The sequence below is a fragment of the Coenobita brevimanus genome, chromosome 57 (genome assembly GCF_032717465.1).
Source record: "Coenobita brevimanus isolate Jiangsu-jjx chromosome 57, ASM3271746v2, whole genome shotgun sequence".
NCBI classification, from domain to species: Eukaryota; Metazoa; Arthropoda; class Malacostraca; order Decapoda; family Coenobitidae; genus Coenobita; species Coenobita brevimanus.
Window position 1 is genome coordinate 9,506,150 of NC_137010.1, and position 13,561 is coordinate 9,519,710.

General features: G+C 41.3%; 2 protein-coding genes across 2 annotated transcripts in view; one reads left to right on the forward strand and one right to left on the reverse strand.

Moving 5' to 3' along the window:
• LOC145402276 (palmitoyltransferase ZDHHC16) overlaps window positions 1-8,323 on the reverse strand; it is a 29,311-nt gene extending 20,988 nt beyond the window's left edge. The window contains exons 1-2 of the mRNA XM_080274404.1: window positions 8,225-8,323; window positions 814-889 (exon numbers count right to left, since the gene is read on the reverse strand). Of these exons, the coding sequence (XP_080130530.1) occupies window positions 814-884 (71 nt within the window). The 5' untranslated portion in view covers window positions 885-889; window positions 8,225-8,323. The remainder of the gene's footprint in view (window positions 1-813; window positions 890-8,224) is intronic.
• A 1,405-nt stretch (window positions 8,324-9,728) lies between these two features.
• Arp3 (Actin-related protein 3) overlaps window positions 9,729-13,561 on the forward strand; it is a 31,174-nt gene continuing 27,341 nt past the window's right edge. Inside the window, exons 1-3 of the mRNA XM_080274405.1 lie at window positions 9,729-9,862; window positions 10,829-11,009; window positions 12,913-13,069. Of these exons, the coding sequence (XP_080130531.1) occupies window positions 9,819-9,862; window positions 10,829-11,009; window positions 12,913-13,069 (382 nt within the window). The 5' untranslated portion in view covers window positions 9,729-9,818. The remainder of the gene's footprint in view (window positions 9,863-10,828; window positions 11,010-12,912; window positions 13,070-13,561) is intronic.

The window sequence follows — 13,561 nt, forward strand, 5'->3', positions numbered from 1 at the left end:
GAGCTGGATACTGTGTTACTGTCTGTCTCAAACCTCTATCCTAAAAACTTTCCCATGAGTAGAAGATGGAAATTAAGCAAAAAATACAGTAATGATACAGTACTGCACAGTACATTAATATGGTAACACAGCATTGGTTGGCTACTGTTTACAAGCCAGCTGATACACCTAAACACAGGATATTGCATAGAACTGCTGGTTACATTCCATTTTGGCCTCAGATATTGCATAATTTTGCTGGATATTACTTTAATAGAGCCAAGCCAGCTGCGCCAGATATTGCATTCGGCTGGATATTGCAACAACGGATAACTGAGAGTTCACTGTATGACCATTTCTAATTCCTTTGGCCAGAAACACGTCATCCTATTATAGTACAGTTTTTTAATGGAATTAGAAAAACAGAGAAACAGGAAAACAAAAATAGAGCAGCTATCAACAGCATGTTCTGTGAAATATGTGATGCATCCATTCATTCATAAACATAACACTGAAAAAAAAAAAAAATGTAGTTTCTGTTTAACTCTCACTCTGACTGACCTATTCAAAGCAAAGAAAATCTGTCTAAATGTTGCCAGACTCTGAAGGAAAGAAAAGGTTATTCTGCTAAAGTGATAAGATTAATATACGCTGCTTCTATCCCCTTCAGTTGGGGAGATGCTTCACTTGCTAAATGAAACTGGCTGTAGTACTGTATTTGTTTTTGTTGGCTGTTGCTGCTGTAGCCCTAGGCTCATACTGGCATGGCAGGTATAAAATACACAAATCTTCAATGCAGAGTTGGGTTTGAAAAGTATGTCTTCTGCTTCTCACCATGTCTCATATGGTAAGGTGACAATACGATGAATAATACGTCCTGCTTTCCGTCTCCAGAAGTACAGCATGGCTTCTGTGGGGGACAAAACACAATGCAGTAGGACCACATGTCTATACAGCATCATTATGTCTTTTTTCATCATCATCATCATTCAGACCTTCTTTCTCACCTTAGGGCAGGGTGAGGAGCAGCAATGTCCAGACAGCCCAAGTCTGCCCAATCCAATGGGCCACGCTTTCATTCGCTCATCATTCAAGCCCCCGGAATCCTGGTTCTACCTGATATGTCAAAAACATTCACCACGTTCTGTAGCTTCACATAAATGTATCCGATAGAGTCAATTTTTCATGTCCTTTTTTGCAATGAAGTTCATCATAAATTCTAAAATACTGTATTGCCCATTAAAGCTCCATGGCTAATGTATCAGTAATTATCAATTCCTCTCAATTTACATTACCAACTGTATGAAAAAGTTGATATTTTGGAACACATCCTTGACACATACAGTACCTAGTAGAAATGTACAGTATGCAGGGTAAATTTTTGGAAATACAGTTCTCCCAACTGACAGGCACTGAAATTAATATGTTATCTGCTGAATTTAAGCAATTCTAAGCATTTTCTCTCATACTGTATAAGCACTGGTCACAAATGCTTTTCTTCATACATAAAGATAGGAGATGGGGGGGAGGTCTCCAGCTCCTATCTCCATCTTTCACTGCATCTACCTTAACCTAATTTAATCTAATTTAACGTAACCTAACATAGCCTAATTTAATCCAGTCAGTTCCCCCCTGGGGGTAGGGGGGTTTTCAAGAATACTCCTCCAGTATCCCTGCTTGTTGTACGAGGCGACTAAAAGGGTTAGCGGAGGGTTAGTGCCCCTCCCCGGAAAACAGCTAACTAAAATGACGAACAAGAAACCTCGGACAAGGACTGACCAAAAGATGATGACCAAGGAGCGGACAATGGACATGGTACGGATCGCAACATGGAATGTAAGGGGTGCGAATGATGAGGTGAAAGAGAGAGAGATTGTCCAGGTGCTTGAGGGTGTGAAAGTGGATGTATGTGGAGTAACTGAAACTAAATGGAGAGGAGAGAGTGTGAGAGAATGGGAGTATGGATGGGGTATATGTGCAGGAGTAGGTGAGAATGAGAGGGCAAAAGGAGTGTGTATTGTTGTGAGCAGAAGATGGAAGAAGACCATAAGAGAGTATGGATCAGTTGGATCAAGGATTGTGTGGGTTAGACTGAAAGTTGGAATACAAACGTGGGCGACTGTGTGCGTGTATGCGCCAACGCAAGATCGTGTAAGCAGAGTGAGAGAAGAGTTCTGGACAAATGTGGAAGTGTGCATGGAAAAGTTTGGAAGGAAGGAATGAGAAAGTGCTTCTGAAAGGTGATATGAATGATAAAGTAGGGAATGTGAGGGTGGATTGAATAGTTGGTGAGTGGGATGTGCCTGCTGAGATAGATGAGAATGGCAGTGCGTTAGTGGACATTTGTGCCGGGAGGGGGTTGGTGATTGCCAATACCCTCTTCAGGCACAAAATGATCCACAGGTATACATGGCAGGTGATGAGAAGGGTGGGTGGTGAACTGAATGAAAGGAAAGCAATGATTGATTATGTGTGTGTGGATGAAAGGATGCAAAGATGAGTAATGGATGTAAGAGCTTATAGAGGTTGGGGAGTGGACTTTCTGACCACTACTTGGTGGTGGCCAGAATCAAGATCCAAGCAAGATGGAGAAATAGAAGAAGGGAAGGACCAGAAGGAATAGTTGCAAGGAGAGTGGAATGGTTACAAGAGGATGAGAAAAAGGCAGAATATAAGAGAGAAGTGGAGGAACGACTGGGTAAATATGAATTGGAGCAGATGGGGGACGTGGAAGGTGTGTGCAGGATATTCTACATGGGGTCTATTACTGGGTTTCTATTGCTATTAATTTCAATTGCTCTCTATTATATTACTATTATAATTAGTGGTCATCTATTACTATTACTATTACTTGGTCATCTATTAGTATTACTATTACTATTAATATATTATTTATGATAATGGTATTAATTAAACTGAAAATGGTTTTTATTTTCATTATCATTGGGAGGCTGTTCCCCTGAATGAACAAGTGTGTCTAAATCACCTGATGGCCTGTTGACCACTCTCCATTCTGCACGGTCTCCTGTGGTGTACCTGCAGCTTGGAGAGCAGCCAACAAGTAACCAAGGTGAGAAGGCTGTTTTTATTGATTACCGGTATGGTAAACGGTATTAAAGAGGTGTCTGTAATGGGAAAGTAATAGACAATTATCTATTACTTTGCCTTCTATTACTATTACAATTACTATTACAGCCAGGAACTTGTGATCTATTACTATTACTTTGAAAACCCTGTAATAGTCTATTACTATTCTATCTATCTATCTATTGCCAGACGCCTCAATCCCGTTTGGGGTGGCCACAAACAAATCGCCTCCAAGTCACCCTGTCCCCCGCCATTTCACTGCCCTGCTCCCAACTCACACCCCCCTCTCTCATATACCTCTCCACCCCAACCCTCCATCTCATCCTCGGCCTCCCCCTCCCTCTCCCCCCCTCCACCTCACTCACATACACTCTCTTCGTCAGTCTTTCACCCTCCATCCTCTCCACATTACTATTACTATTACCCCATGTCTGGGATATTCACAGAAGAAATATGTGCAGCATGTGATGTGGTGTGTGGGGTGAAGAGAAGACTGAGGGGGGTGCAAGGAACAGCATGGTGGAATGAAGAGGTGAGACAGGCCGTGGCACAAAAGAAGAAAGCATACAATGAATGGATGAGAAATAGGGGCATGGAAGAAATTGAGAGGTGGAAGAGAGAGTTATATGTAGAAAGGAAGAGAGAGGTGAAAAGATTAGTAAGAGAGAATAAGCAGAGAGTGGATGAGGAATTTGGAAGGAATTTGAGTGTAAAGTGGAGGGAATGTAAGAAAATGTTCTGGAAAGAAGTGAAGAGAGTAAGACAGGGTGGAAGTGAATTTAGCAGGGGAGTGAATGATAAAAATGGTAGATTACTAGTGGAGTAAGGAGAAAAAGTGAGCAGATGGAGAGAACACTTTAAGGAATTACTGAACACAGAGGATGGTAGTAATGCGAGTATAAGTGGCTGGGGAATGGCTGGGAGAAGGAGGGAGGTGAGAAGACAGGAAGAAATCAGTAGAAGTTGTGGAAGTAATGACGAAAGTCAAATTGGGGAAAGCCCCAGGAATTGATGGAGTGTGTGGTGAAATGCTGAAGCATGGGGGAGAGATAGTAGTAGAATGGATGTGGAAAATGTGCAGGTTGGCCTGCGAGGAAGGTAGAGTCCCGGAGGATTGGAAGTCAGGTATAAGTATTCCCTTGTACAAAGGAAAAGAGGAAAAAGAAGTGTGTGGTAGTCATAGAGGCATTTGTCTTCTTAGTGTAATGGGAAAAGTGTATGGCAGGATACTTATTGACAGAGTTAGGGAAAGAACAGAGGAATTAGTTGGAGAAGAACAGGGAGGCTTTAGGAAGGGAAAAGGCTGTGTAGATCAGATATTCATTCTTAGATCTTTAGTGGAAAAGTTTCTAGAGAAGGGAAAGAAGTTGTATGCAGCTTTCATGGATTTGGAGAAAGCATATGACAGGGTTGATAGACAAGGGTTGTGGAAAGTATTAAGAATATATGGAGTAGATGGGAAGTTGTTGAATGCTGTGAGGAGTATGTATGATGGTGCTGAGGCTGCAGTGCGTGTGGATGGTGAACTGAGTGAATTTTTCTCTTTGAAGGTTGGGTTGAAACAGGGATGTGTCATGTCTCCATGGTTGTTTAATCTGTACATGGATGGGGTAATAAAAGAGGTACAAGGTAGGGTAGTTGATGTTGGAGTGGCCCTGGTGAGAGAGGGTAGTGTTTGGAAACTCCTTGTATTGTTGTTTGCAGATGATACTGTGTTGTTGAGTGAAGACGAAGGGGAGCTGCAAAAGCTTGGTGGATGAGTTTGAGAGAATGTGTAAGAAATGGAATCTAAAGGTGAATGTAGGGAAGAGTAAAGTGATGGTCTTCGAGAGAGGTGAAGTCAGTGAATGTACAGTGAGGTTGGATTGTGAGGAAATGGAAAAAAATGTGAGTACGTTTAAGTACTTGGATAGTGTGTTGAGTAAGGATGGAAGTTTGGAGAGTGAAGTGCTTGAAATGGTACAACAAGGAAGAAAGGTTGCTGGTTCCTTGAAAGCAGTGATAAGAAACAGGGAAGTGAGCATGGAAGTGAAAAAGTTACTACATGACAGTATTGCGATACCAACTCTAACATATGGAAGTGAAGCTTGGACGTTGTTGGAAGGACACAAGTCAAGAGTGAGAGCAGTGGAAATGAGTTATTTAACCCCTTAACCGCGGGGCGTCACTTTCGTGATGCTTGGGAGCAAGGGATCATACCGCAGGGCCACTTTTGTGATTCTGTGTTATTTTGAATTTGCCCGGGCTTTCAAGTGGTAGCTTGTATCATCTATCAGTACTGCCAATGTCCAACACTAGTCAGCACTCCTAATCTCATCTGTACTCCCATCCATTGTTGACATTTTAGCCATTTCTCCCCGTTCTTGACTCCCCTCCTTACCTTCCCTCCATTACCCTCTCCTCTCGCCTGCCCGGCCGTGCTACGCTAAGTAAATCTTCCCTGGAATTTTCCACTGATTTCATCCATTGAAATAAGCCCTATGCCCTATTCTTATACCAAATAATATATACCAAAAAGAAATAAGGTAAGTGGGAGTGCCATACACCTGGAATTGGCTAATTATCACCTTACAACACCTCACATGCACTCGTTCGCTAATTTTTGCTGTTTATTTCCCCTTGAAATATGCCGTATAATCTATTCTCGTACTAAAAATATATATAAGGAGGGAAGGGAGAATTGTCTAGACTTCCTGCCAATCATTTCACTGCTATATATTAGCAGCTGTCAAGAGGCTGACGTTGGCAGTAATGCATTTCCCTAGGTAGGCCACCCCGGCCCACCCCTATCAGTTCACTGTCATCTTCCAAAGTGAAAGTACGTCTGTTCGCTCCTGCTAACTTCCGCCGCTTTTTAGCCCCATGCAAAGGGCCCTGTGACCTTTAACCCCTACTAAATCTCGTGTGGAAAGAGGTAAAGGGCTGACAATTGAAAGAGAGTGACTATGATCTTTCTGCTGAGTAAAACAGTGCAAGTGGAATTGTAAATAATGTGTAAACAGCAAGTGAAAGCAATGAATGTAAATATAAGTGAATAGTGGAAAATAGTTTTATAAGTTACAGTACTTCAAGTGACAGTGCTTAACACACTGTAAATAAAATAGAAATGTAAATAATGTAAATAAAATAGAGAACGTAAATAGAAATGTAAATGAGTAGTAATATAAGAATACGAGTATATATACTTGGGGTAAAGTGAAAGTTTCACTCTAGCATGTATGAATACTATGAGTTATGAGAGTGAAGGTGAAAGTGACATTCACTCTCAACGCTAGTATACAGGACGAGAAAGTGAATGCTACGTATTTTACTGAAAGAAATTGAATGCCTACAGTGACAATAAACTACTATTACTGAAGGAAACTTATGGATAAAGACTGTAGATATATATAAGTGTTATATAATAATACAAATATAAACTGTGAGTGTTTTTATGAATAATAAATGACAACACCAGGGGCGAACTAGCGCAAGTGGGAAGGTCATACGCCCTCGTAATTTTCATTGCTTTCACAGTGTTTTTTTTTTTTGGAATATGGATTCCAAACTATTTGAGAATCATAGAATAGTGTTTCTAGTGATAATATCAGGCTGTGGTAATCATATTACGGGTTGTCGGGAAGTGTAAAGTGGAGACCGTTATCCAACTTCAGAGGTCTCCACAAGTCCTACGGTACTCGACGAAGGCTCAACAAACACCCCAGGAGAAAGCTGAAGGTATGTGCCATAAGCATATGATTTTAATATTCTAGGACTAATAACTGATTTTTGGCAAATATTTTTAGAGAGTCTGTTGGAGCGCGAATATGCCCGTGGGTGCCGCAAGAAAAAGCAAAACAAGCCCGCGGTTAAAGGGTTAAGAGGAGCCTGTGGAGTCACATGGAGAGACAGGCTGACAAATGAGGATATAAAGGAGAGTTGTGGTGTGGATGTGGATGTGACAGGAAGCATTAGGAGGAACACACTGAGGTGGTTTGGCCATGTGGGGAGAATGGAGGGTGAGAGACTGATTAGGAGAGTGTATATGAGTGAGGTGGAGGGGGGGAGAGGGAGGGGGAGGCCTAGGATGAGGTGGAGAGGTATATGAGAGAGGGGGGTGCGAGTTGGGAGCAGGGCAGTGAAATGGTGGGGGACAGGGCGACATGGAGGTGATTTGTTTGTGGCCACCCCGTACGGGACTGAGGTGTCAGGCAACAGATAGATAGATAGACAATGTAGATTTGATAAGACGGAGTTACAAGCTGAACAACTCCCATCCTTATCTACTTAATACTAAAAGGTGGGCATTTGCGACAGATGTACATAGAAGAAAAACTGATTAAAACAGCATAAACTAAATGAAAAACATATGAACTTCACTCTATGTTAGTTGCGTGTATTTCCAAAATAATAGGGTACCATTAAAATCCGGTCACACTTACTTGGTATGTTATACCTGAAATTGGGAAAATTAAGAAAAAAAAAACTAAATATAAATATCTATTATTTCAAACAGTTACATATTAAAGTCAAGCCACCTTTCTACAGTATTACATAAACCTATTAGGAACTCCTAATCACTTAAAATGAGATATGGACTGAATGAAGAAAAAAAACGTGTAGAAAACAGAAAAAAATGGACAAATTTTTGAAAAAAAAAAAAAAAAAAAAAAAACACCTCCCAAAAACTCTATCGCCAATTTTCTCCAAATTTCCCCTAACCCCTCCCAGGTATGCTGCCACTGTTCTCAGGGGGTCTCCGGCACACAGTCGATGTGCAAACTGTAAGGAAGAGAGGTGAAAGAGAAGCCTTTTTTGGGTATACGCAAAAAAATGACTTTTTTCTCTATAATGCAATTTAAGCCTTAGTAAATAAGTACTTAGTGATATATATTGACTATTCACAACACGAGCAGCAGCAGGGGTGGCAGCAGGGTCATCTGAGTCAGCAGGGTAGGCAGAAGGGCCAGTACCAAGGGTGACAGGGTCAATAGCAGAGGAGGCAGGGGTAGAAATAGAAATAATTAATCACTACAGTTGAGCTTATTACATTAGCACTAAACTCGAGCAACATATACCCGATTTTGTCTCTCACTATTAACACCAAACATGAGTACGGTCTACCCGAACACAGGTATATGGAAAAAATCCTGACGCGGAGCAGAGCAATGTGACCTACCTCTGTTAAGGCACAGGGTAGGCTGAAGCAATAGGGGGTCTCAGCCACCTGCCTCCATGGTAACATCATGAAATGCACATGATGTCAGATGCATCAGGCATACTGTATTATACCCACGTTCAGCATTCCAGGGTTAAGTACTGTATCATATCTAGAATAAAGCGTATCACTAGTGAGGTGGTACTAGCAATCAAAATTACCAGTTGGCTACACACTACCACACCAGAGCTAACTGTATATTTTTGGGTATTATATTTTCAGCCAAAAACAGAATTACAAGCTTTTGATCCAGTTTCAACAATTTAGACAGTTCTAGGATGCTTTCCTTCTATGACATTTTCGTTACAAATTATTTTAATTTCCCTCTTGATGGATTGGCTATGTTATCTTCAATAGTGAAAAATATTTTGCAACGAACACGCCAATGTCTTACAATTGTCTAAAATACCGATGATCAAAATCTCATAACTCAGTTTTGGCTGAAACTATAATTAAACCAATTTCTGTTATATCACCAACAATCCCTCTTCACAGTTTTCCAGCAGCTTGTCAAATATATATTTGACAAGATGCTGGAAAATTGTCCATTGTGTTCAAACGACCCAGAGTAAAAGCAATACTCGTTAGTTGCACGACAGGACTATAACAACACAAACTACAATTCGGCCACTGGGGACAACTTGTAATATATACAGAGGCCTAATCACGAATTTTAACAAGAAATAATCATCAATTCCAAATAGCCACTTTCCTCACTACAACCTCTAGCCACCGCCTCAGCTGGGATTCTGGGAAATACACTTTTCGCTGTTTCATGGATTTCGCACTTTTTTCAGTAGGTTCATGCAATCAAGATAACTAAGACTGCATAATCAGATCATGCCTTTGCAGAGTTGGATAATTCAATTGAGCTAATATAAATAGGTCGGCTGACCAAATTGAGCTTGCTGGCGAACTATCTACAGTGGTGAATTATCCTCAAAATTCCCAGCTGTCAACAAGCTGAGCCAATCACGCGACGGCTCACAACGCATTTAGACATTAACTCAAACTGTTAAAATATTTAAAGCGTTATCGTCTACATATCGGAATAAACAAGAATACAATATATTTCATGTCATTCAATATTGTCAAATAGAAATGGCTGTCACATTGTGTTTATTTCAATGCCTTATATTACCGTAGTTTAAGCTCTAGCTAACGTTTCTCCACCTTATGCTGTAGGCTTTAAGGTTTGTATTTGCCTAAAAGTCTTTTGCATTATTTTCAGCTTATCTCTCCTTTGAAAATCACTTTGGGTGATGTCACAAAAGGAGCCAATCAGCAAAACTCTTGACGTCATAGAACCAACATCCAATCAACACTAGTCTTCATGATATCATACCTTTCAGTCCCACCAACCAAAAGCCAACAAGATTTTGAACGATGACGTCACTATTCAAAAGACCAATCACCATCAAGTGTCATCCTGAGTTGACGCATCCCCCTTGACGCCGGCGGAAGTGTTTACACCCCGAGATAACAACACAGCCAGCGCCCGTGAGAGGCACACTGAGTGTATTTTGCTGTTTTGTTACACCTGTAGCGGGGAATCATGACGGGCCGGCTCCCTCCATGTATCGTAGATGTGGGCACCGGGTGAGTCTCGAACGTGTTGAAAGTTTAAACATACCAGCAGCCGACACTGGACGGGAATGAGAGTGATTGACAGTTCTGAGAGAGGGTGTCAAAAATTTTCCTCTGTTTATCGTTTGATCTGGGGAGGGGGAGTTTATATCTTTGAATAGAGTAGGACTGTGAAGTGAATATGCCACCTCGAGTACATTGCATGAGAAGAACAGATGCAAGAATGTTTTCCTGTCCCTAAAATTGATATGAATAGTGGCCAAGATAATTTTAGCTTATCAATTTAGGCATTAAGCTACCTTAATGTAATGTTTTGGTCGTGCTCTACGTTTTGCAGCATGGTGTATCTCACATCACTTGCTTTTATTATGTTTTAAACAAAAAGAATAATGCAAAGGCCATCTGAAAAGTCTGCCCTTTTTCGAAAGAAAAAAAGTAAATGAAGACTTAATGTACTGTATAAGTGGTGCTGGAGAGGGATGGCTTCACTCAGTGGCACTGATTTTTTTTTTTTCATACCATGTCCCTTTTTTTCCATAAGGGCTAAGGCATTGCCCCTTGGGTAGAGGACTTAGTTTTGGAGCGTGTAGCACTTTATGACCTGATGCCCTTTCTGATGGGTACCAATGAACCCTTGGGTAGGCTCGAGGACTCTGACCCACTGAGCCACGACTGCTACAACCAGCCAGGAGACGAGAGTGCTACCTTTCCCGGCATGGCAGCTTACCCAGGCGCGGCGCGAACTCATAACTTTGGTCTTGAGTCAGGCACTCTGCCACTGAGCTGTCATGCCTCCCTGAATAAATTAAACAAACATATGTTAGCTGTCTCCCCTTCTCCTAAACAGATGATGATGAACTGCAGAAGGGCAGTTACGGTCTGCAGTCCACTGGGTTCATGTTTACAGTATATGGATTGGGCCACAACTAAATTATAAACACATGTTTGATAATTTTTCCTTTTCTTTCTACCTCATAGGTATACAAAGTTGGGTTATGCAGGGAACCACGAGCCACAGATGATTATCCCATCGGCAGTGGCCATTAAAGAGACAGCCAAGGTTGGGGAGCAGTCACAACGGCGACTTTGTAAGGGTGTGGAAGACCTGGACTTCTTTATTGGGGATGAGGCCATGGATGCCACTGGATATGCAGTCAAGGTAAGGAGCTAATTTCTCACCTAGATTTTTTTGTAATTTAGCCATCTTCTTATACTTTAGTATGGGTATTCATAATATAAAACCATTTTACTTTTGTCCGTAACTTTACTGCAAGAATAAATTAAAATTTTCTTATACAGGTATTTGAATGCTAGCACAGGCACACCTCACACTACGATTAGTTTACGTCAAATGAAAACCCATCACTTAGCGATTTTTCATATGACATGGGCTCACTGGGGATAGGGAGGGGACCTATGACCGTGTATCCAATATCTGAAGAACGATATAACCCTTTAATCTCAGACACTTTACCTATGAACAACTTCCTAAAACTCTTAACATCCCAAAACTGGAGGACCATAGAAGACGAGGAGACATGATTGAAGTCTGTACGATGCTGGAAGAACATGAGAACATAAATCATTTAGACTTCTTTCAAAGGACAGATACCAATGTACAAGGGAACTCAAAACAGCTGTACAAAAAGCATTTCAGTAAATCACAAACTGGAAACACATTTGCTCACATACCGGTAGTTGGGGGAGGCGGTGGCTCAGTCGGGAGAGAGGTGGCTTGCAGTCCTACCAGACCCAGGTTCAAATCCCCGCAGGGGCAGGGAACAGTTTAAGGATTTGAATTTCATTAAAACAGACTTTCCTGATCTACCAGAAGTCCCACCAACATGTCGTAAAAATACCCCCGCTAATACCAATACACCAATCATGTATGAGACAGCCCTAGCATGTATACCATCAGTATGGATGGTGGGTGTTAGCGCCGAAGTGGTGACATGTAGAGGTGTATGGTATGTAGGAGGACTACTGGGCCTTGGGAGCAGGCTGTGAAGCCTATGCCCAGAGTCGGATACATTAAAAAAGAAAAAAAAAAGAAATCAGTCACTGGAACAGACTCCCAGAGAATGTAGTGAGTGCACCCTCAATAAATATTTTTAAAGAAAGGTATGCTAAATACATGGACCAACTAGAAATGGAAGCAGACAATAGGATCTATATAGATCAGTAGCAAACCCGTAGATTTTATTGGTAAGTCTTTAAGGCCTGCCCTTGACACCCTCAGCAACACCACTTTTTCCACCAGGGGTAGCGTCCTTGCCAGACATGATTTCCAAGTCATAAGTTTTGGTATATCATACACAAACTGAGCAGTCATCTTGGCTCAAACAGCTCACTGGGAGGTATCGTTATAGTGAATTGTGATCATTTTGCCGTGGTTATGGCGGGTCTAGGTATAACTTTTAGTTCATCATTCTAGCATGCATATATACCGGTATATATTATATATATATATATATATATATATATATATATATATATATATATATATATATATACTGTATATATACATATACATCTATCTAGATAGATAGATAGATATAGATATATGTTTGTGTGTGTGTGTGTGTGTGTGTGTGTGTGTGTGTAATTCACTAGGTCGGTCAGTCAGGAGGATCGTGCAATTGTCAGCTTTTTACCCTCCCGGAAGAGAGCTGTGAGCTCTTATAGTCCAATCAGAGGGCAAGGCTGCAACTTTCACACACACATCTCCTTGCTCGAGGGAGACAGTACCATAACTACCCACTTTTTCAGTGAATCTTTTTGCACCATGAGCAAGGCGCGAACCCCTGTCTACCAGATGGCAGGTGAGAGCATTACCACTGAGCCAGCAAGTGGTGTGTGTGTGTAGAGCCATTTTCACAGAGTATGGTGTGTGCTGCTAGTTCACCCACCATCTCATCTTTTGCTTTTATGATCCTACCATACCTCATCCTTTGGTGGGAAAGTATTCAGAACAATGATGATGATGTTTGCATCATGATCTTTCTTTACTTAGATGAGAAAAATAGGTCAGGATGATGATGTAGATGTTTCCACATTGACAGTACCCAGTGCGTCATGGTATTGTGGAAGACTGGGATCTGATGGAGAAGTTCATGGAGCAGTGCATCTTCAAGTATCTCCGTGCTGAGCCTGAGGACCACTACTTCCTCCTCACTGAGCCCCCCTTAAACACACCTGAGAATAGAGAATACACAGCAGGTGGGTGGCACTGCATGAATAGAGCAGTTATGGGCATTCCTCGATATAAGTAAGGGATGAATTATCATAGCAACTTCCATTCCTCTGCTACTGTCAGTTTGGGGAAATACCATATTTTCTGTATAGGTACCAATGGAACTTTATTAGGCAATTTTTCTGTAATTTACATGGATTCCAGAGCTAAAAGGATCGTCAGATAAGGCACCATATATCGAGGACTTATGGTATTTGTTGTTGAGTTTATATATTTGCTGTAAGTCATCTATCTGTCTATCTATTGCCTGACACCATAATCCCGTAAGGGGTGGTCATTTGACTCTGAGTTATTTGTTTTATGAGGAGGGGCACTAACCCTCCACCAACCCACTTGTTGACACGTAGGGAGCATGTATGGTTTGGTTATGTGGTTACCACCCAACGTTGTAAATGGTTTCATGGCTTACATGAAACCATTTGGCTTGTCACTCGATGTAAAGCCACCTGTAAGGGAAA